Source organism: Emiliania huxleyi, assembly GCF_000372725.1.
Source record: "Emiliania huxleyi CCMP1516 unplaced genomic scaffold EMIHUscaffold_1, whole genome shotgun sequence".
Lineage (NCBI taxonomy): Eukaryota > Haptophyta > Isochrysidales > Noelaerhabdaceae > Emiliania > Emiliania huxleyi.
In genome coordinates this window covers 1,717,919-1,738,530 of record NW_005202428.1, presented here as the reverse complement: position 1 = coordinate 1,738,530, position 20,612 = coordinate 1,717,919, and the positions used below count along the sequence as shown (strand labels likewise).

Here is a 20,612-nt window from a genome sequence, read left to right as displayed (position 1 = left end):
GACAATCCAGACTCCGCGCGCGACCGAGAGCGAGGACCGAAGGTCACACTCAGCCACGAGCCAGCCCTCTCACACACTCACACCAGCACGCCGCCCTCATCCTCGCACGGCTCCTCGCCGTCCTCCTCCATGCACGCCACACACTCAAACTCCGCCGCGCAGTCCGCGCAATCGGGGTCGGCGCACACGCGAGAGGCAAAGGCGCCCGGCGTGGCGGCCACGCTTGCGGCTGCCGACGGCAGCGAGGCGTCGTCGATCCCCGCGCTCTCAGCCGCCGCCGCCGCCGCCCAACCTGCCGCCTCCGCCAGCGCCTTCTCCCTCGCCGCCCTCTCTGCCGCCTCAGCCACCGCCTCGGCCTCCGACCCTGCCGCCGCATCCGCCGCGCGCGCGGCACGCAGCCGCTGCCTAAGCTCCTGCTTGTGCGTCTCGGTGAAAGAGCCGCTCCGCATCAACTCTCGCGCCGCCGCGTCCGCCATCGGGTAGAAGTAGTGGACGTCCCACTCGTAGGTGCGCGCGTCGACCCACGCCTTCTTGCGCGGGTCGTCGGCGCCGAGGGCGCGCGTGTCTATCATCTGAACGAGCTGCGCGTCGAAGCAGTCGCGGCAGCCGCCGTAGGCGCCGCCCTCGCGCCAGATCGGGTAGCGCATCTTGCAGCCGCACAGCCAGCCGCGCTCCGCGCGGCTCTCTCGGAGGTCGCTCTTCAACTTCTCCTCGATGAAGCGGCGCTGCTCGGACGACTCGAAGTTGACCTCGTCCGCGGCGGTGCCGTACTCGCCCTTCTCGACGAGGCCGTCGATGAAGTCGTCGCACTTGTCATCCGGGATGGTCTCCTCGAGGCGCAGCCGCGCGTGCAGCGACGCGAGGAGGACCGCGTGCACCTCGGCGTCCATCTTCTGCGCGGTGAGGGCGAAGCAGAGGCGGCAGGTGCGGAGCTCCTTGGTCGTGTACCAGTGGTCGAAGCGCGAGGCGTGGGAGTACGTCGGCCACGCGACGCTCGGCCAAAGGGAGATGGCGGGCATGCAGTGCTTGATGTAGAGCTGCTCGAGCTTCCCCGCCTCCTTCCGGCCGTCGCGCGCGATGTTAAAATTCTCCTTGAAAGAAAAGGCGCGCCGGCCCTCCTGAGCGTGCGCGGCGTGGAGGGTCGGTGCGGGTGGGAGGGGTGGAGGTGAGAGCGGGGGTGTGCGCACCCGCTCGTCGCGCCGCTGGATCGCGCGGAGCTCCTCCTGGATGTCACCGCCGACGTTGGGCGCGTGCGTGCCGGAGCCGAGGTGGACGGTGATGCGCTGGAAGTGCGCGTGCGCCTCCTTGTCGCGCGCCGTCTGGTCGGCCTTGTTCTTCGCCTTTCGCGCGCGCTGCAGGTCGGCCTTCTCCTGCGCCTCCATCTCCAGCATCTGCTCGCGGAGCTTCTCGCTCGAGAGGAAGTACTCGAGCCTCTCCCGCCGCTTGCGCCGCGCCGCCTTTGCCGCGAGCGGCGCCTTGCGGTTGAGCTCCTCTCCCTTCGGCGGCTCGTAGGCGTCGGCGAGCAGGAAGTCGTGGAGGCGCGCCTCGAGGTCCCATTCCCTCTCCTTCTCCAGCACCGGCCACAGCTTGCTGCCGTCGTCGAACTTTTCGTACTCGAGCAGACACACGTCCTCGAGCGTCGGCTCGCGGCGTCCATTCGCCTCCGCTCGCACATAATGGTGGTAGCGAGGGAGGTGCAGCGGCGGCAATTTGTACGACTCATACGGCTTGTCGTCGAGCGCGGCAGCGAGCGAGGCGGTCTCCGCGAGGCCCGTCAGCTCCAGATTGCGCTCGCGAGCCTTCACCACCTCGCCGCTGCCGTCCAGCTCCACCTTCCACCGCTCACCGTCAACTCCCGCGAGACGGCCCACCTTACCGTTGAGCTCGGTACGGCTCGCGAGGTCGCGCAACGCGACTCTCTGGCCTTGAAGGCGACGCACCTCTTGCGGCGTGCGGCGCATGGGATGGGATGGGATGGGATGTGCAACGACCAGTCGGAGATTTGAGCGCGAGATGTTGTTCACACCTAGATCAACCCTGCGGGAGAACTTCACGGTGGTTCCGCTAGACGTCAAGAAAGACAGGACGCCACACACCAGTGCCAAAAGGCGACCAGCCGCACAAGTTGACTTACACAAACACCGAAGCTGCAGGCTGTGGCTGCAGCCAGCACAGCGGACAGACAGCCCCACAACACACGCCTCTCCACGCACCACACGCTCCGCCAAGCGCGCCTCGCCCCGCAACGCGGCGCGCAAAGGCGCCGTGCACGTGCACGATGGACTGCCGCCGCTCCGGCACCGACGGCCCGACCGACTCCACCCTGAGCCGGGTGCCTGCTCGGCGGCGTGTGGTAGGTGCGGTGGGCGGCGGCGGGAACGGAGCCGCGGCTGGAGTGAAGGGCGAGCCGCCGCCGCCGCACCACCACCACCAGCGACGATTGTTCGCGGCTCGCCCCCGCCGCCAGGCGCCGGATCGGCAGTGAGGCTCGCGGCGGCGCAGCGTAGGCGCGCCTAGAGCCACACCGGCCGCCGACAGCCCCCCCCCCCCCCCTCCACACCGGTGGTTTGAGTGAGGGCGCTCTCGCTGCCGGGCGATGAACCCTCGCCGCCACCGCACCAGCGACACCGGCCGCGGCTCGCCTCCACTCGCCGGCTCGGAAGAGGGGCTGTCGGCGGCGCAGCAGAGCAGCTCGCCTCGGCGCTCGAGCCGCCGACAGCCCCACTCCTCGACGTGACGGCCGCTCCCGGAGCCAGCCGGTGCGCGCCCGACCCACGCCCCCTCTCTCACACCTCCGACCCCCCCTGCGCGGCGCACCTATCCGCTGTGCGCCGGCTCGAGCGCCTATCGCCAAATCGCGACGTTTGAGCGCAGCGCACGCGTCCCACACGTCACGCGCGCGCAGGAGAGCTTGCGGCAGAGCAGTAGCGTGTACTCGCCGAGGGCATCGCGCCGAAAACCCCGCGCGTTCCGCCCCAGCAGAGGCTGCAGCCGATGTGGAAAAAACACCACTGTAAAACGGTGAGTACTTGGGGTTGAGTGGGCTTGCTTGCTCCCTCAGCCGGGAGCAAAAATGCAAGAATTTATTTATTTATTTGGGAATCCCTGGGACCCTGTCGTGTGGGTGAACCCTGCCCAGCCCCCCTCCGTGTCGCGATGCGCTCCCCGCTCCCGTTCCCCTGTGTCCCTAATCTTCCTTACAAGATCCTGCTCGTGCAGGTGGGGACCCTGTCCTTCTCCCACCCCTTGTTTGGTGTGTCCGTTTTAGTTATTTATTTTATTCGAGATCACGCCCGGCGGCAGCCCTACTTACACGATGACACAACGCTTGAAAAAACATTCTGGCGAGCCGCGCGACCGCGACCGCGGCCCTCACTCGAGCCCGGAACCGTCCGACTGTAGCGACTAGCACACCTGACTCCTCATCACCTCCCTACCAATAGACAGACAAGGGGAAGAACAGTTCGGACTGGACACCGACGCGGTATGGGTGGACGCTGGACAGATGATGACGACACGCACGAGCGACACACAGACACAAACAAGCTCACAAGACACAGTCTCTGAGAGACGGGTGGCGCGCCGCCCGCCTTTGCCGCCTCTGCCGCCTTGAGAGCCCTGTCCATCATGTCGTCGTCGAGGGCGTCGAGGTCGTCGCTGGTGCCGGTGGGTGCCGCAACCGCGGCGCCTGGCGCTGCCGACCGCGCCGCCGCCTCCGCCGCCCGCTCCGCCTCCGCCTGCTGCCGCCAGGCGTTGCTCGGCTCGTCGTCGCACGCGACGCACATGTGCTGCCACTGCTGGCGCGGCGTCCGGCACTGGGCGTCGACGTAGGGCTGGGCCAAAGTTCCCACGTCGTGCCGAGTGCAGCCGCTGGCACCGCCCCTCTCCACGCATGCAGCGCCGATGCAATTGAAAGGGTAGTGTACGCGTCGCCTGTCGCCGCACCGCACGCCGCTCCATGCAGGTGGACAGGTGCTTGGCCGCGCCGGTGCCGGCGCCGGTGCTGGCTGTGCGCCCGCGGAGCCCACGGTGGCCCCGCAGGTCGCGTCCATCGCCTACCCCGCCCCCGCCTCCACGGCAGGGGCGGGGCAGCTGCCCCACTCCCCGAGGGGCGGACTGCGAGGCTCAGCTCGGGGACTGCGATGCTTGAATAGGAAACTTGTACTATAGAGGCTGCCGGACTGCGAGGTCTGCGACGCCCCCGGGGCACCAGTCTTCACCTTCCGGGGAAGGACGGGGGCGGCATCTCGTTTGGAGGTATAGCACAGAACTCTCTGTGTCGCGAATCTACTATGGGGACGGCCGGGCCTGTGGTGGCCGCACGCTGAGACCATGCGGGCTTGATTTTTTCTGACGACTGCTAGCATCGCAATGCACCGAACCCTCCCACCGACCAGCGTGGCAGCGTCTGCGAGGGCTCGGTTGGCCCAGCGCACTGGCGGCGGATTTGCTTCAATCCGGTCCAGCGGGCTCGAGGAGCGGTACGAGCGGCGCTGGAGACGGGAGCTCAACCGCCGGCACGGCAAGATCAACTGGCTGCAGGCGACGGCCTTGCGAATCGTGGATGATCCCTCTCGCGACCGGCCAGTCCCCAAGACCAACAAGAGGCCCGGCCGCATCAGGATCTGGTGGAAGGGCCGCAGGCGGCGGGGATCTCAGAAGGCTGATACTGAGTCTTTGCGCGAGTCCGACGTCGCGTGGAGGATCAATCGTGACCCTTATACGTACCACCCCTCGCAAATGCTGCCGTGAATCAGCTCGGCAGCTCGCACGAAAAGACGCCAAGGAAAGAATTGGCGGCAAGCACCTGTACTGTGCTCCTTCGGCCTCTACCGAGGGCGCACAGGTTTACCGGAGAAGCTCAAACGTGTTGCAACTCCAGTAGTGTCTAGTGAGTCGGCGCTCGCGTTTAGTGCGTGCAAATTAGCGTAGTAGAGCCGTAGAGGTCATCGGAGAGACGGAGATCGCGTAAAACGGGGTAGCGGGTACGTGGTGCATCGTCATAGTTCCGATACGTGCTGTCAGTGCTGCTGCTGGGCTGCGCGGGCTAGCCCGCGACGGGACTCGCCCTCACACTGTCCGCTCACGCTCGCGCGCCCAGCCCTGCTAGCCACTGGCGGCGCTCCCGCCGCCGCCCCGGGGCTGCAATGTCTCACGTGTACCGCACTGTCCACACCTCTGTATGTCCACACACACACACTAAGACACACTGCTGTGCACAGTATTGGGGGAGGGGCCACCCACCCCACCTCCCACACCAGACTCCCGCAGCCAACCGCGAATGATGCGCTCCTCCATGGCACGGACACTGGTGAGCTCCGGCGGGTCGGTAGTCTGGGGCAGGCGCAGGTCCTGGTGGTGGGCCGTGCTGTCCATCACAAAGACGGCGCCGCCAGGCAACGCGTCCGCTGCGCGGAGGAAGCCCCCGCCATGCCACGGGTCGCGCCGCCCATTCGACCAAATGATGTTCGAGTGGCCGCTGTCTTTGCCGGCGATGGCGTAGCCGCCGGACCAGCGCTCGAGCCGGTGGAGGTCAGGGGTCACGTTGTAGTACTGCCGACAGAGCGCTGTGAGCGCGGGGAGAGAGAAGCGGTACGGGCGCCAGCTGCCTGGTGGAATCGAGAAGGGGTGCAGCGTCTCGCTGCAGGACTGGTACCCCCAGCTAGACGCAGGCGCCGGCCCGTCCCCCGGCGTGCCGCCAGCCACTTGCAAATTACGGGCGCTCGTCTGCGGGAGACACGCGTCGGTGGCCACGCCGTAGTAGCGGCGCGTCACGGCGGCGAGAGCGGCGAGCAGCTCGGCGCCCTGCAGCTCCCGCCGCACCGCCTCGCACGTGGCATTCACGGGCGAGCCTGCGTCCTGGTAGTCGATCTGCGGCATCGACTCGAGCGCCTCGGTGACCCAAAAGACGAAGGCGTCCGCATCCTCTGGTGGCGAGCAAAGCCCAAAGGCGGCAGCGGCGGCGCGGCCATCCGAACGCGCAGTGGCGTTCGCTAGGTGAACTGCGCGTACGAGCGTCTCGTAGCAGCCCTCCTTTGCCTCAGTGTAGACGCGCTCAACGGTCCTGAACCAGGTGAGCTCGTCGACCCCGCGCTCCTTCCAGTACGTCGGAGAGTAGTAGCCGAGGGGCGCCGAGGCCGCGAGCGCGCCGACCACAACGTGCGGGTACTTCGCGCGGAACAGGGTGGCGAGAGTGCCGCCAAAAGAGCCGCCAAAGGCGACGACTCTGCTCTCGGCCGCGTGAAGCTGCGCCTTGAGTGACGTGAGGAGCAGAGCGTAGTCGGCGAGCACCTGCTCCGCCGTGAGGAGCGCGAGAGCGGCCGGGGAGAAGGAGCCGATGCGGCCGAAGGGCAGGCTCTCCCCGTAAAACCTCTGCTCTGCGAAGACGACTAGCGCGCCGAGCCGTGGCGCCAGCACCTCGGTCACAAAGCCGCAGGCTGCCCAGAAGCCGGTGATGGGGCCTTCGTTGCCGGTGTAGAACAGTATCGGGCTGCCCGGTCCACCCCAGTGCGCTTCACTGATCAGATAGCGCTGACGCCATGTCGCGTTGGCTGCGGGAGACGCGTGGTCGACGCGCTGCTCAAAGAAGCGCGTGTCGTACGGTGGCTGCGTCGCCGTCGTGGCCGGAGCATACGGCGGCTGCGCCCAGGTCGCGGCCGGAGCCGCCCTTTGGAGGGTGGTGTTCCACGGCAGCACGGGAAGGTTGGTCCCAGCATCGTACGCCGACAGCATCGGAATCGGGCCGTAGCCGTAAGATGTCGCCAGGACGCGAGCTGCACTCGAGGTGCGAACTGGCAGGACCGCCGAGAGCAGCAGCGTGCGGCCGCCAGCCGTCGCCTCGGCAGACGCGTTGAGCCAGCCGACTCCATCGACGAGCAGGCTCGCCCAAGCGCACATCAGAGCCATCGACACGTTAGCTGTCGGGCTGACTGGCGTGCTGCCCGTGCAGTCAACCGCCACCGGGGCGGCGGCGGCGTAGCCGGGGGAGAAGTAATTGAATGGCCGCCGCAGGTGAAGCCCGGCGGGGCTGACGTCGCGCAGCGAAATCTCCACCGTAACGGTGCCCTCGGCCTGAGGCGTCGTCTGCTCGGCCGTGACGTACCTCGGCGAGCGCCAGCGGACACTCTCGTTGTACCTCACGGCGAGGGCAGCGGTGGCGAGACGTTCGGCGACGGGCCGCTTGAAGGCTGGGTGAATGGCGCAGCCCATGCCGTGGTCGGCGTTGGTCGCGTAGGCGACTCCGTGGAGCGCGGCAGCGCCCATCTGCGCGTCGCGCATCGCCGGCAGCGCCTCGGCAAGCTCTCCTCCCCCGCACCAGGTACTAAGCTGCACAAACCCGAAGAACGCGGTGGGCTGGCGAAACGCATCGCGCCACGCACCAATCATCTTTGGGAAGGTGCAGCGGTAGAGCGCCGCCGTGGCAGTGGTCGCCGTGTCGGCCTCCCCTTGGTACCAGACGAAGCCGCTCAGCGCCATCGGGCCCGCGGCGTATGGTAGGATCATGGCGTTCCACATCGGCCCGCCGAGCGGCTGCGGGGGCGGGGAGACGCCGCACTCATCAAAGACTGTTGCGGGTGCCCACATCTCGAGCTTGGTGCCGCCCCAGTTGTTGCTCACGAGGCCGAGAGGCACGACACTGCCGCGAGCCGCGAGCCGGTCGGAAAGCGACTTTCCGAAGTGCCAGCAGACGGCGGAGAAGGTCGCGAAGAGGTGCGAGTGCGGCGTGAAGTCCTTGGCGATGGTCGCACGGCTCGCCACTTGCCACGGTTCCCAGACGGTCTGCAGGTCTCGCAGCGGCGTGGCGGACGAAGTGCGATGGCCGACCGAGAAGATGCGTATGTGAGGATACGCGTCGGCCGCAGCGATCTCGGCCGAGGCGTTGGCGTCTGCCGGCATCGCAAACTCCATGTTGCTCTGGCCGCCGCACAAGTAGACGTCGCCGAATAAGACGTTGTGCAGCTCTGCGCGCTCCGCGCTCGAGTTTGAGGACGCAAACGTGAGCGAAAACGCAACCGTGGACGCTGCAACCGGCGGGAGCGCCTGCCGCCAAGCGCCGTCGGCGCCCGCCTTGCAGGTCAGAGTGCGCGTCGCGCATGCGCCGCCCGAGGCGAGCGCGGGTACCGCCTCGCACTCTTCGGGCCTGGCCGGCGCGATCGTCGACGTCACGGTGGCGCCAGGCGCGGTAAACCCCCAGACGGTAGCAGCTAGCGGGGCGCGCTGCAGCACCATGTGCGAGCCGAGGGCGGCGGCGAGGAATCCCAGCGTCTCTGGGTCTTGCGATCGCCCGTCCATCTTCCAAAGCTCGGATTGGAATCCCGGCGACGGCGCAGGGAGGGGCTGCGCGTCCGCCACGCTCGTCTTGAGGAAGCAGCACGGCTCGCCCTTGACGCAGCCATGCCAGCTGATGGCCGAGGCTGGCTCAAAGAGCGCACCGGCGCACCGGCCGTCTGCGCAGCACGCGGCAGCGCAAGCCTCGGAGGTGTTGGCTCGGCGCGACTGGGCGAGGTCGTGGCCAGCGGCCTTCATGCTGCGGCCGAGCAGGCGCGGCCTGCATGCGAGGTGCGGCATCGGCGGCTCGGGATCCGTGCGTGGCTCTCCGCCAGCGAGCGACAGGAGGGCCGCCGCCTCACTCGGCGCCGCGGCGGCGCCCGTCGACGCCGGGTGAGACCCCGCCTCACTCGGCGCCGCGGCGGCGCCCGTCGACGCCGGGTGAGACCCCGAGTGCGCGCACGTCGGGTTGCAGAGGAGGCCGCACCGGTCCTGCAGCTTGACCGGCGTGCCTCGGAAGTACCACTCGCCAAACGCCTCGAGGTAGCTGTGGTTCGCGATCAGCGGCGCGTGCGCCGAGAAGCCGGTGTGCAGGAAGCAGGCGGGGTTGAAGACGCCGTGGGGCGAGGCGGGGTCCATCAGCGGCGCCAGCGCGGCGCTCATGTTGACCTGCCACTGGGAGAGGTATCGCAGCACGTGCGGCGACCAGTCCGGGTCCTGCGAGGCTGGCACCCAGTCGTGCGCCTATTCACACCAGTAGCTGTGAAGAGACGCTCTTCACAGCCCTAAACGGCGGGCGCCCAATGTGCGCCGTCAGGACGACCTTGTCGCTCTGCGCCTCGCTCACAAATGCGCGGCTGGAGACGTACGGCCAGGAGGAGTTTGAGAGGAGGCAGCGCCACGGCGCGGTCGGGAAAGCTGCCGCGCAGCTTTCGTCGACGAACGACTGCCACAGCGCGTAATGGCCCGGCCAGGCCGCCTCGCGAAAATCGGCGAGGTGGGACGCCGTGTGGCCTGGGCCGGTGTAGGGGTGCGCGTAAAAGTAAAAGCCGGCGATGGGCGCGCCGACGACCGTTGCGCGCGGGTAGCGTTGGGCGAGCCAGTCGAGGTGTGGCCAGACGCCGATGCCGCCCGCCGACTCGCCGGTCAGGATGATGCGGCGAGCTGAGCCGAGGTCCGAGTGCCGCTCGAGGTGCGTGAGCACGGCGTCGACGATGAGGTGGCCGGAAAAGTAGTAGTCGAATGTCTCGCGCGACCGGACTGTACGCTGGCCGGTCCACAGGTCCTGCGAGCAGTAGGGCAGGTGCACGCGGTTCCACGAGCGGAGGTGCGGGTTGGCGTATGTGTCCTGAAGCAGGAAGGAGAGGGTGGCAGACGGCGGAAAGTGAAGCGACGAGCCCAGCGCCGTCGCCGCACGGCTGAGGCAGCCGGAGCGGCTGGCGCACTCGCCGCCGCCCTGGAGCTCAAAGATCCAGTCGGGAGAGGAGCGGTTTCGTGCGAGGTAGAAGCCGGCGGGCGACCCGTCCATGCAGCGCGCGTGCGGGAAGGAGGACGCGTCGAGGAGCTGCAGCGGCACTGCGGACATCATCACGCTAGAAGCAGGGAGTCCGGCTGGGCGTGTATATCTCGCATTTACGTGGATAGGAATTCTTCCCATCTCGCATTTACTTGATCGCGCTCGGCGGCCGCATGCGGCTGCTTCGCGCACTGTCTGCTTCGGGACGGCGCCGCGGACGACTTCAATGGACCTCTGAGTGGGAGGTTCGGCCCGGGCCCGCCCTCCTGCGGCCAGGCTGGGTGCACCCGCCCGGTACCTGTGTGTGGGCTGGGGACAGCCAAGTAGATCGGCGTCGGACCGCGATAGGCCCGATAGTGGGACCATTGTTGGAGCCCGGGATATCGGGATGTGAGCAGTCTCCGGGCGTGTTTTGCGTGGTCACGTAGCTATGTCTCCACGTGGCCTGCGGCTTCTGTGAGTCATCAGGGAGGGATGGGTATGGCATGTGTTGCGAGGCTGGTGAGCTTTCTGGCCGTCAGATTCGGCTCTACCGTCCGGTGTGAAAGGATTGTTGGATCGGCTGGTTTATCAAGTAAATGTGAGATACTCGAGAATTTTTTTGGAGTGTATCGCTGAATGAAGCTGAGGGAGGGTGTAGAGGATGTAGAGTGTAGAGCGCTGTAGAGCTGTAGAGATGTAGAGCGCTGGAGAGCGCTGTAGAGCTGTAGAGCTCTACATCCGCCGCGTGACGATGTGAGTCGCCTGTAGAGCGATGTAGAGGCGCTCTACAACGTGAAATCTCTACAACAAACTCTACATCATAAGCGGCGAACGAGGCACGGTCGCTCTCCGACATGAGGCGCGTTGCACTTGCCAGTGCTGCCCTGGCCTTCTGTCTGCCCGCCCAATGGGTGGCAGGTGCCTCTGCTGCTGTGGCATGCCTCACGGCTGCGACTGGCCGGCGCCTCGGCGCGTCAGCTCGGCTCGGCGTAGCGATAGTGGCCAGCGCAACTCGCCTGGACTCAACGCTCAGCCAGGAGCTCCCGCACGCGCTGGCGCGAGGCATGGCGCATGCAACGCGTCTGAATGCTCGCCTCGCCTCGCGCAAATGCGACCGTCCTCGCAGCCGACAGTCCACCGCCTGCTAAAGAAGCACAGCGACGAATGCGGCACCGGCGACACATGGCAGGCTGGTCATGACGCAGTCATAGGGTGTTGTGTGCCGTCAGAGTGACTCTCTGTGTGTCAGGGATAGCCAGGGCTGTCCATCAGAGCTCCAGTAAGCTCGGAGACACCCCATTAGCGCGGCTCGACCTCTTTGAGTCACTGCCTTCCCGGCGGTTTGGCTGTAGAGCCTCTACAACAAACTCTACAGCAAAATCGCGCTCTACATCGCTCTACAGGCGACTCACATCGTCACGCGCCGGATGTAGAGCTCTACAGCTCTACAGCGCTCTACATCTCTACAGCTCTACAGCGCTCTACACTCTACATCCTCTACACCCTCCCTCAGCCGCTGAAGAAGACGGGTGTGAACACAAAGGATTGGCTGTGTCACTCCCCATCCCTCTCTGAGAGAGAGAGAGAGAGAGAGAGAGAGAGAGAGAGAGAGAGAGAGAGAGAGAGAGAGAGAGAGAGAGAGAGAGAGAGAGAGAGAGAGAGAGAGAGAGAGAGAGAGAGAGAGAGAGAGAGAGAGAGAGAGAGAGATTTATTTCAGTATATCTCCGGGTGTGAAACCCACACTGGAGCAGGCGGACATCGCTTCCAGGGAGGGGGGCGTGCTTCTGCTCACACCACATGCTAGGGGGGGGGTCCGACCCCCCCCAGAGGCTTCACCACATGCTAGGGGGGGGGTCCCGACCCCCCCAGGGCCTTCACCACATGCTAGGGGGGGGGGTGGAGCGTGAGCAGAAGCACGCCCCCCTCCCTGGAAGCGATGTCCGCCTGCTCCTGCCCTGCCCGGCCCAAACCACACTGCCGAGGTGTGAATACCTGCCCGCTCGCGAGGTCTCGGAGAAACTTTTCTAGGCCGTATATGGGTATATGGGTATACTCTCGGCCTCCTCCGCGCGCCGCCGGGCGCGAGTGGGAGCCCTCGTGCTCCCGCAATCAAATGGCCCTAGGGGAAGGGGGAGCAGCCCCCGACCCAGCTGCCGAGGCGCCAGCCGAGGCGAGGCTGCCAAAACCAGAGTGTACGCACGGGCACCTCCCTCCGGTAGACTGAATGAGCACCTCTGCTGCACTTGCACCTCTCCTTCACCTCTGCTGCACCTCTGCTCTGCTGCACCTCGGGAATTCGTGAAACACACATTTAGATTCGATCGAGAAGATTTGAGTTTGAGACACGTTTCGAGACACTTGAGACCACTTTCAGTCACCTTCTTTGTTACAAGAAAAAGGGCGTCCGAGCTTTGTCCCCCGCCGCGCTTGCTGCATCGTCAACTGCGCTGCCAGACGTCACTGCGCTTCCGGCGAGCCCCGCTACCACCACCCCACCTCCGCACCCCCCCCCCCCCCCCCGGATGCCCGCATCTCCAACCCCTTGCCGCCGGTACCTCCTTAGGCCTGCCTATCGCATAGATAACGCCACCTGACCCGCGCGCCTCGCCACACCAGCATCCCGCCAGCACGCGCCCGCCCGTGCCACGCCAGGACCCCTTTACTGATCTCGGCCTGTCGTGTCGCAGGAGCAAATGCGTTCATCAAACTTTCTTGTCGTCCTTTCTGTCTTCAAAAATGAGGCGGATGTGATGGATGAGTGGTTGCACCATCGTTGGCAGGTGTAATCATCTGTTGAGCCATTGTCCAAGAGGTAAAAGTGATCAACGCCGTGAGAGTGCGCTCCATAGACTTTGTGCAGTTGGTCAAGCGTGCGTTGAAGCGCGCACCGGTCGTGGCGATCAAGATGGACGTCGAGGGCCATGAATACAAAATTCTGCGGCACGTGTGGGAGAGGAGCCCTTCTGCACTTTGCAAGCTATCCATCATGGCCATCGAGTGGCACGAGCGCATGATGGAGTCTGACCAAGGAGGCGCCCAAGAATGGACCAAACGACTTCAGTCGTGCAACACCCCCGTCATTCACTGGGCATGAGCAAAGGCGGGTGACACCCGAGCGCGGTGGGGGCGGCGACTGAAGCGCTGCAACGGTTACAGCATGCCAAGCAAAGGAGCTCCCTGACCAAAAACGCAGCTGAACAGAAGCTTAGCCTTGGGGTACTAGTGTCAAATATTGTTACTCCAGTCTCCAGTGCCATGTGTCCGTTATACACACGGCGCCCCCCTGAGATTCGATTGAGATGCAGCTGAGCTCGCCAGCTCGCGCGTGTGTTTCGTCGATCGGTCGGCCGTCCTCTGGCCGTCCTCTTCACACATCTCATTGACGATTGAGATTGGTATCCAAATCCCATGTTCACAGCAATTATGGAGCAAGCAATAGACCGCCAAACAAACAAACAAATCTATCTACAAATCATTTGGGGCCTGACTGAGCTACTAGTACCTACCTACATCGCAAAGAATTTATACGCGTCTCTACACTCTCATCATCAAGTAGGATTCCTATGTTGAGGCGACAGCCAGGTCATATGACAAAACTGCGCCCAGCGGTTTTCTCCTGCTGCTGTTAAAGAAAGAAAGAAAGAAAACAGACACGCCAAACGAGGGATGGGACGAGGACAGGGTCCCCACCTGCACGAGCAGGATTTTGGAAGAACGATCAGGGGGACAGGTGGGGCTCTCCTGCTCCTGACAAGGGACACGACAGGCTCGCAGCGCGGTGCGCGGTGGACTCCCACATCCACTGGCGGTCTCATCTCAGTCTAGCGACCTGCCTCCAGCTTGTCGCTGGCAGTCTCTCCTACCACAGGCACACTGACACAGGGGTGGCAGGGGCGGCGGCGCGAGTCTCCCACATACTATGCGGGCCTCACTAGAGGTGCGGCCTGTGCGTGTCCTCGCCCTTGAGGGGGGAGGGGAAGGGGCTGTGTGTCTGTGCATGTGTGTGTGTGTGTGTGTGTGTGTGTGTGTGTGTGTGTGTGTGTGTGTGTGTGTGTGTGTGTGTGTGTGTGTGTGTGTGTGTGTGTGTGCATGTGCGTGTGCGTGTGCGAGCCGCCCTGAACGCCACGAGCGCGCCGCGAGCGCCGTAGCGCCGGCGAGCGCCGTCCTGCTGCTGTTGTTGTGAAATTCTCCCGCGTAAAAATTCTCCTGCCCACGAGGTGCCCGTCGTTGCTCGCCGTCTCGCGTCTCGTCCGGGCAAGGATTTCGTATCGCGACGCGTTCGCGCGCCCGATGGAGAGCTCGCGTGGCGGCCCTCGAGCAGTGCCACCATGCAGGTGGTCGCTGAACGAACGTCTGGACGGAGCCCGGCATCGGTTCCGTACTGTGCCGCAGTGCTCGTGGCCCTCAACTCCAGCGGCGGCCTGACACGGGAGCGCACCTTCTCATACCAGACCATCAGAGAAGTGAGCCGACGCCCAAGGCTACGCGGCCTCGCGACCGCCAGCTCTGTTGACTGCTCCGGCTGGAGCTGTTCACCGCGCCGCCGGACCTGCACGCGAGCGAACGGACAGAAGAACTGCTCGAGCGAACCAAAGGCCGACTTTACCATGCGCACCATTGACACAATCTGGCCGCACCTCGCGGCGGAGCAGAGGCTCGTCGCGAGGGAGGGACCAGCGACGGCGCGCGCCGGGAGGCGGCTCCTTCTCGTCACCACCACCTTCCCGCATGAGCTGCAGCGCGCCAAGCTGATGCATTGCGCCAGGCTGCTGAGCACCGAGGGAAGAGGAGTGCTCTGGCTCGTGGCCGAGGACGCAGCTGCGCCAAGTCCCGACGTGTCACAGCTGCTCAGCGAGAGCGGAGTCCCGCATGTCCACCTCGCTTTTGGCCCGACTCGCTCCGGAGGCAACGCGCAGCGCAACGTGGCGCTCAAGTACATCCGCGACCGCCGGCTGAGCGGCGTCGTCTACAACATGGACGACGACAACGCGTACCACCCCTCGCTTTGGTCCGAGCTGCGCTTGCTCGGGCGGCGGCGGGTCGGCATTTTTGCCGTGCGCCGGTCGGTGTGGCTCGCTCCGGCGTGCGACGGCTACTTTCGAGGACGGTGGACGGCGATGACGATCGAGAGGCCCGTGTACAACCAGTCGACAGGCGAGTTCAAGCACTTTAGCGCGGGGTGGTGCAGCGGCACGAAGCACAACTGGCAGGCGCGGATGTACGGCGCGCGCAAGTACTGCGTCGATATGGGCGGCTTCGCCTTCGACGCAGAGCTCCTCTGGCGCGTCGAGGGCGAGGTCTGGTCTTTCAGCCGCAAGCAGGGTGGCGAGTCGGAGCTCGTCGACAAGCTGCTCGGCCCCTCGGGATCCCCAGCGCAGCTGCAGCCCCTGGCCAACTGTGGGATGGACGTGCTTGTCTTTCACAACGAGTACCGCCACTTCCCCCGCCCCGTCCGGTTCCCACCCGCCCGCTGCACTTAGCGGCGTTGGAGCGCCTGAGAAGGCAGCGAGCTCGTGACGTGAGACTATGGTGTGCGGCTCTACCCTCAGACCTTTCGAACCATCGAACGGGGAGGTAGATCAGCCAGACTAGGTTGTTCGGCTGAGATTTACACATGGACTACAAGTGTCGTCTCGCGCGAGTCGCGGGGGGCCGCGTCGCGGCGCGCTCGCCCGGCACGCGCCCGGCACCGCAGTCCGCACGCGGGCGGGGCGCCGCGAACTCCGCGCGGGCACCATCGCGGATGGGCCATGGCGGGCACGGCCACGGGGCTGCGGAGGCCCGGCCGGCGCAGCGCGGGGTGCAGGGGCCGTTAGCCGGGGCGCCGGGGCTCTCTCTGCGCCCAGGGGACCGCGCGGGGAGCGGGGCCGGGGAGCCGCGGGGAGCGGGGGGGGGTCGTCGACGTCGGCGGGCGCGTGCGGTCGGTGCCGAGGGCTCTGGACTGCCGCGAACCCCACGAGTAACTTAATGTCGCATCTTGCTGGCAGTATTGTGTGTCACGAAATGCGTGTGAAAACGCCGAGTGGCCGACTACACGGTGAGCCATACGGACCTTGCACGCGCGTGTCTCTATCTGTGTGCGTTCATGCTCACGGCAGCGCCTTCATCAGATGGCGATAGTCATCAGGCGTGCCGTTGGCGGTGTCCACTTTGCCCGGGCGCAGCGTGGACTCCGCAGGGCCGTCGTCCGCCCACCGCTTCACGAGCGGCGGCATCTCGGCCAGCTGCGCCCACTCGTCCTCCGTGCCGAGCGGCTGCACCGCCGACTTGGTCTGCCACAGCAGGAAGGTCTGCCCGCGCAGCTCCTCCTTCGCGGCGTCGTCGATCAGCGGCGCAAACGCCTTCGCGACGAAGTGGCCGCACACCCACAGCGGCGTGCTCACCTCCGCGCCGCTGCCCTCGAAGAGCCGGCCCGTGGCGTCGTACGCCTGCGCCGCGCGGCGGCTCACCTCGGAGTGCGCGCCGTAGATGCCGACGAGGTCGGCGTCGGTGAGGATCTCGACCTCCTCGTGGAGGATCCGGAGGCTGGCGTCGTGCAGGTCGGGCCCGCCGAGGCGCGCGAGCTCGGCGCACGTCGTCTTGAGCGTGTGGCGGATGGTGAGCGGCATGTACTGCGACAGCGACGCGCGGTGGATGCCCAGCTTGGCCTGCAGCATGGCGAACGCCTCGTGCACGGGCACGCCGACGATGCGCAGCGGCCCGCCGAAGGGTCCCAGTCGCAGGTGACGCGCGAGCGCGACGCCCAGGATGAGCCCGCTCGTCGTGCAGCTCGAGCCGATCGGCAGGTAGATCCGGTCGGGAGACGGCATCGCGCCGGCCTCGATCTGCTCCGCGAGCTCCAGCAGGCCGCCGACCTGGCGGGAAGGTGTGGGAAGGTGTGAGAAGGTGTGGGGAGGTGTGGGAAGCTCCGCGAGCTCCAGCTGGCCTGCCCGAGGACGCCCGCCGGGCAGTTGCCGCCCGCCGTGACGACCACGCCGTCGCCGCCGAAGGCGGCGCCGACGAGGCGCTTCAGCACAGGGAGCGGCTCGGCCCAGTTGAACTTGGCCGCGAGCGGCATCGAGAGCGTGCTCAGCATGTTCAGGGTGTTGTCGAGGTCGGGGACGTCCTTGTCCATCCAGAGCGCTGCCAAAAGCGGGCGCAGGCGTCACGCGAGCTCACGTCTAGTCAGGCCGCTGGGAGCTTACCCGTCAGCTTGGGCAGCCGCTCACGGGCGTGCACGGCCGTGGCCACGACCTGGTTGCTCCCACCGGTGCCCATGACGTGGATGTTGGCACAGCGTGGGTCGCCCGCCTCGTACTTGGACTCAATGACAGCCAGCTGGTGTTGGAGCGTGCGCACCTTGTTGCCGCCATACACAGGCGATGCGAGATCCTCGCGCTTCACAAAGAAGGAGACTGGCACACCTGACGGCGTGTTCAGTGCGCAGCGGTGTATGGGAGTGACATCCGCCCCAAGCGAACGCCATGCGATCTTCTCTGCGAGAGCGGGCAGATGACGGAACAATGCACAGGCCTTTGCGTCTTCCTCGGCGAGCATCCTCTTCGTGGGCGCGGCGACGCCGACCGACCCATGCATCTTCGTGAGAAGCGAAACCACAGCTCCTGTGAGGGCCACCGGGGTGCCGATCGCAAGGCCTGCGCCGACCTTGGCCAGTCCCAAAGCCGACGGTGCCATTGGCCTTTGCTGTGTGTGCTGGCGACGCCACTCTCGAGGTTCTCGAGGTGGTGGATATCCTTTGGCCGCGTCGGTACTCGAGCAGCGAGGATTGGTTCACGCGATCCCCGCGCGTGTTTCGAGCCGTCGGCACTGCGAGCTGGGAATAGGACCGCCACAAGAGGCGTGCGTGAGCCGGTCCCGAGTCCCCGGGTGGGTGTGTGTGTGTATGCTGCGATTGCGAAAAACTCGTCTGGACGCACACCAAGAGCTTATGCTCTGGCGAGATGGGAGGCGCATGCGCCCAGGAGGGGAGGGAGCATGCGTAACGACGCTGCTAGAGATGCCTTTCGGGGCCCAGAGATAAAACTTCTGATGCCATGCGTGACCTAGTAGTGTCCCCAGCTATGGGCGTGTCCACGTTGGAGCCAGGTGTGGTGTGGGCGCGAGAATAGCTCCGCCGTTAATGGAGGCAACCGATGCGAGTCGACTGGTGTGTGTCGTCGTGGTTTCGTATCAAGAATACTCACTCACTCACGGTCCCCGGGGGGTTGAGCATCCCTCCGGGGGCCCCTCTGCGCCGGGGAGGCGTTGTTGGAGGCTAGGACGCAAGCGTCCGTCGCCTTTTTCAAACTCGGCTCCCACTCCGCTACGCTCCGACCCGAATTTGGAGGGCCATGAAGTTTAAGGTGTTGGCTGTTGCTGCGCAAAAGGGCGGGGCGCGGGCGCGCGCGGCACAGGCCGAGAGCTCTTTTTGGAGATCAGACCTTTCGATGGTGTCTATCTATCATGCTTCATGACATGACACGCGGTGGTGGGAGCTGGTGGAGCTGTTGTCAGCTGATCGATCCAAGCGGGTGGGGAGTGGGGGGCATGGCTGGGCATGCAGGTCCGGTCCGCCAGTCGGCCCAGCCTCTGACGTGGTGCTGCCGCTGCATTCGCTGAAGAAGAGAGGTGCGACTTGATTGGAGGCACTGGAGGCGAGGGTGGGGAAGGGAAGGTTGGGCCGGGCCGTGAGGGGCTGATGGCGCTGGCCAGCGCGGGGTGTGAGATGTCGTCGTCGTATACTGTTGGCCCTCGAGTTGCCAGGGCTGTGGGCTGCAGAATTAGCGTCTGTGGCGTCTACGCAGGCTCTGCAGCGTGATGGCTGGCGGGACTGCGAGGCCGGCGGCAGCGGAAGGAGAGGCTGGGCACGAGCCAGGAACAGGCTGGCCAGGCCGCAGGTGGCTGTGCTCGGGCGAGGCGCGCGCGCATGGCAGGCCGAGCAGGCTCGGCATATGGTGAACCCCCGATGTCGCGATGCGGTCCCGCTTTTCCGCGATCATTCGTCCGTCCAATCGAAGGAAGCGCCGGATCGCCCATTGTTATGGAGTTAGCCAAACTTGCCCCGACGTTCTTCGTCGCATTTTCCGTGGTTTTTGCACGGTATTCGGATTTTCGCTATTTGGTCGTGTGGGTGTGAATCCCGGGATTAGTCAATGGTACCGCGTCGACGACGCGGGCGCCTTGCCGGCAGAGCCCTGAGCCACCCTTTGTCTTGCGCGGTCAGAAAACGCCTTTTCGTGATCCGTCCCCCTCACCCCTACTACCCGACACACTAGAAGAGCGAGGGGCTGCGGCTACGGCGCGGCTCTGCGAGAGGGGCTGCGGTCGACCGCCCGTCGTTCCAGTGGTCACCAGTGTGCACAGCGTGTCACACACCACACACACCAGTGAAAGAATATCTTAATTCTTATCCGCTTTATCCGCACAATCCGCCACAATCCGGTTACCAGGCATAGCCATAGGGCATACCACGGCTGAGCCGCTCTGGAATCTCAGTGTAGAGACAATGCATTTTATGCTAATACCGAATTTAATCATTAATACGAACTCCAGGGTGGTGGTCTCTGGTCATTCGCGCACACATGCGCATCTCGCATTACGCGCGGAGCGCCACATACAGACGGCATAGGACTAGTCATAGACAGTGCTTGGCCGATTGAAATGAGTGCTTGGCCGGTTGAAATGTGAGGTCGAGTCTCCCCGCGCTGCGCGCGAGCCACAGGCCCCCGCCATGCCCAAGCAGGACGCGCTCGCCCACTGCCAGCCTCTCGCTTCCCGGAGTGCCAGCGGTGCGCGCGCCGTCGGTGCAGCGGCCATGCGCAGTGCCGCGCTCAGCATTTTCCTCTCTCTCTCTCTCTCCCTCTTCGTCTCTCTCTCTCTCTCCCTCCCTCCCTCCCTCCCCGTCTCTGTGTTCTGCCCCCTCCCTCCTCCCCCTCCCAGCACCCAGGTCTGAACGCGCGCGCGGGTCCGCGCCGGAGCAGAGACATGGCCACCTGCCCCCTCCCCCTCCCCCCGCCAGTTCATGCCCATGTCGGCGTCGCTTCTGAGCGCGCGTGCTTGTAGAAGGTGCCAGCAGGCTTGCCCTGCTGCGAGTACGGCCGTCCGTAGCTCTGCAAGACGAGCTTGTCCGCCGCAATCACCTCCGCCTTCCCGCACCAACAGACACAGTCAGGAGCACTTGTCCTCACACACACAAGGAGGTCGGGCAGCCGGGGGGAGGGAGGGCGACAGCCGCCTCGGGACCTGCCGTGGATCGTTCGCAAGAAGCCGTGTGTGCGTGTGTGTGTGCATGTGCGTGCGTGCTGTGTGTGCATGTGCGTGCGGCGCCTTTGTTCGGTCCGACCCTACCACGCTGCCCCCCTGCAGCGTGCACTCAAAGTCCGCCGCCGACCAGTTTGCGAGCGCGCGGTGCGACGCGTCCACCTGCCCAGGGAAGCGGCGAGTGCACCGTCAGGTGCGTGCGTGCGGGCGGGCGTGGCGGGCGGGCGGGCGGCGGTGGCGTGCCGCGAGATAGCAGGCCGCGTGCATCTCGTCGTAGTCGACTCCGCGCGTAGCGAAGTGGGCGATGATCTCCTCCACCGGCGTCTCCATCTGCACCTGCGGGCCGCGACAGCCTCGCGTCATCTCGCGTCATCTCGCGTCATCTCGCGTCATCTCGCGTCATCTCGGCGCGGTCTGCGCGCCTCATACGGCTCATCGAGGGAGAGCAGAGCCTGGCCGAAGGCTAGGGGGGGGGGGGGGGGTTTCCCGGACAAACAAGGAGCCCTTCTCCCCCTGGTAAGGCCCGCCCCCCCCAAAGCAGACCCCGGGCCGAAAAAAAATTTGGAAATTTGTAAGGGTTTTCCAAAAACCCCGGGGGGGGGGGGGG

General features: G+C 65.5%; 5 protein-coding genes across 5 annotated transcripts; 2 read left to right on the top strand and 3 right to left on the bottom strand.

Annotated features, from left to right (window-relative positions):
- Positions 1–77: 77 nt before the first annotated feature.
- EMIHUDRAFT_308238 (hypothetical protein) lies at positions 78–572 on the bottom strand (the record flags this gene model as incomplete). The annotated part of the gene is made up of 1 exon (XM_005794224.1): positions 78–572. One exon carries the CDS (start codon positions 570–572, stop codon positions 78–80), a length of 495 nt encoding a protein of 164 aa, XP_005794281.1.
- Positions 573–2,022: 1,450 nt separating this feature from the next.
- EMIHUDRAFT_431843 (hypothetical protein) lies at positions 2,023–3,034 on the top strand (the record flags this gene model as incomplete). Its single annotated transcript, XM_005794223.1, is given in 2 exon segments — positions 2,023–2,562; positions 2,578–3,034. A coding segment is annotated over 1 exon segment (495 nt), but the record flags the coding sequence as incomplete, so codon positions are not given.
- A 2,165-nt stretch (positions 3,035–5,199) lies between these two features.
- EMIHUDRAFT_194410 (hypothetical protein) lies at positions 5,200–10,622 on the bottom strand (the record flags this gene model as incomplete). The annotated part of the gene is made up of 5 exons (XM_005794222.1): positions 5,200–9,012; positions 9,092–9,843; positions 10,017–10,050; positions 10,125–10,238; positions 10,584–10,622. The coding sequence occupies 5 exons, from the start codon at positions 10,620–10,622 to the stop codon at positions 5,200–5,202; spliced, it is 4,752 nt and encodes a 1,583-aa protein (XP_005794279.1).
- Positions 10,623–14,373: 3,751 nt separating this feature from the next.
- Positions 14,374–15,246, top strand: B3GAT (beta-1,3-glucuronyltransferase; the record flags this gene model as incomplete). Its single annotated transcript, XM_005794221.1, has 1 exon — positions 14,374–15,246. One exon carries the CDS (start codon positions 14,374–14,376, stop codon positions 15,244–15,246), a length of 873 nt encoding a protein of 290 aa, XP_005794278.1.
- Positions 15,247–15,724: 478 nt separating this feature from the next.
- EMIHUDRAFT_447491 (hypothetical protein) lies at positions 15,725–17,631 on the bottom strand. Its single transcript, XM_005794220.1, has 3 exons — positions 16,951–17,631; positions 16,692–16,888; positions 15,725–16,620 (listed from the first exon to the last, which is right to left on the bottom strand). Exons 1-3 carry the CDS (start codon positions 17,438–17,440, stop codon positions 15,856–15,858), a joined length of 1,452 nt encoding a protein of 483 aa, XP_005794277.1. The 5' UTR covers positions 17,441–17,631; the 3' UTR covers positions 15,725–15,855.
- Between the last annotated feature and the right edge of the window lie 2,981 nt (positions 17,632–20,612).

Coding starts and splice junctions, on each gene's coding strand:
- EMIHUDRAFT_447491 (XM_005794220.1), bottom strand. CDS start 17,440: ATGGCACCGTCGGCTTTGGGACTGGCCAAGGTCGGCGCAGGCCTTGCG. Junction 16,889..16,950: donor GCGGCTGCCCAAGCTGACGG/GTAAGCTCCCAG, acceptor CGCTTTTGGCAG/CGCTCTGGATGGACAAGGAC. Junction 16,621..16,691: donor CGGCGGGCGTCCTCGGGCAG/GCCAGCTGGAGC, acceptor CCTTCCCGCCAG/GTCGGCGGCCTGCTGGAGCT.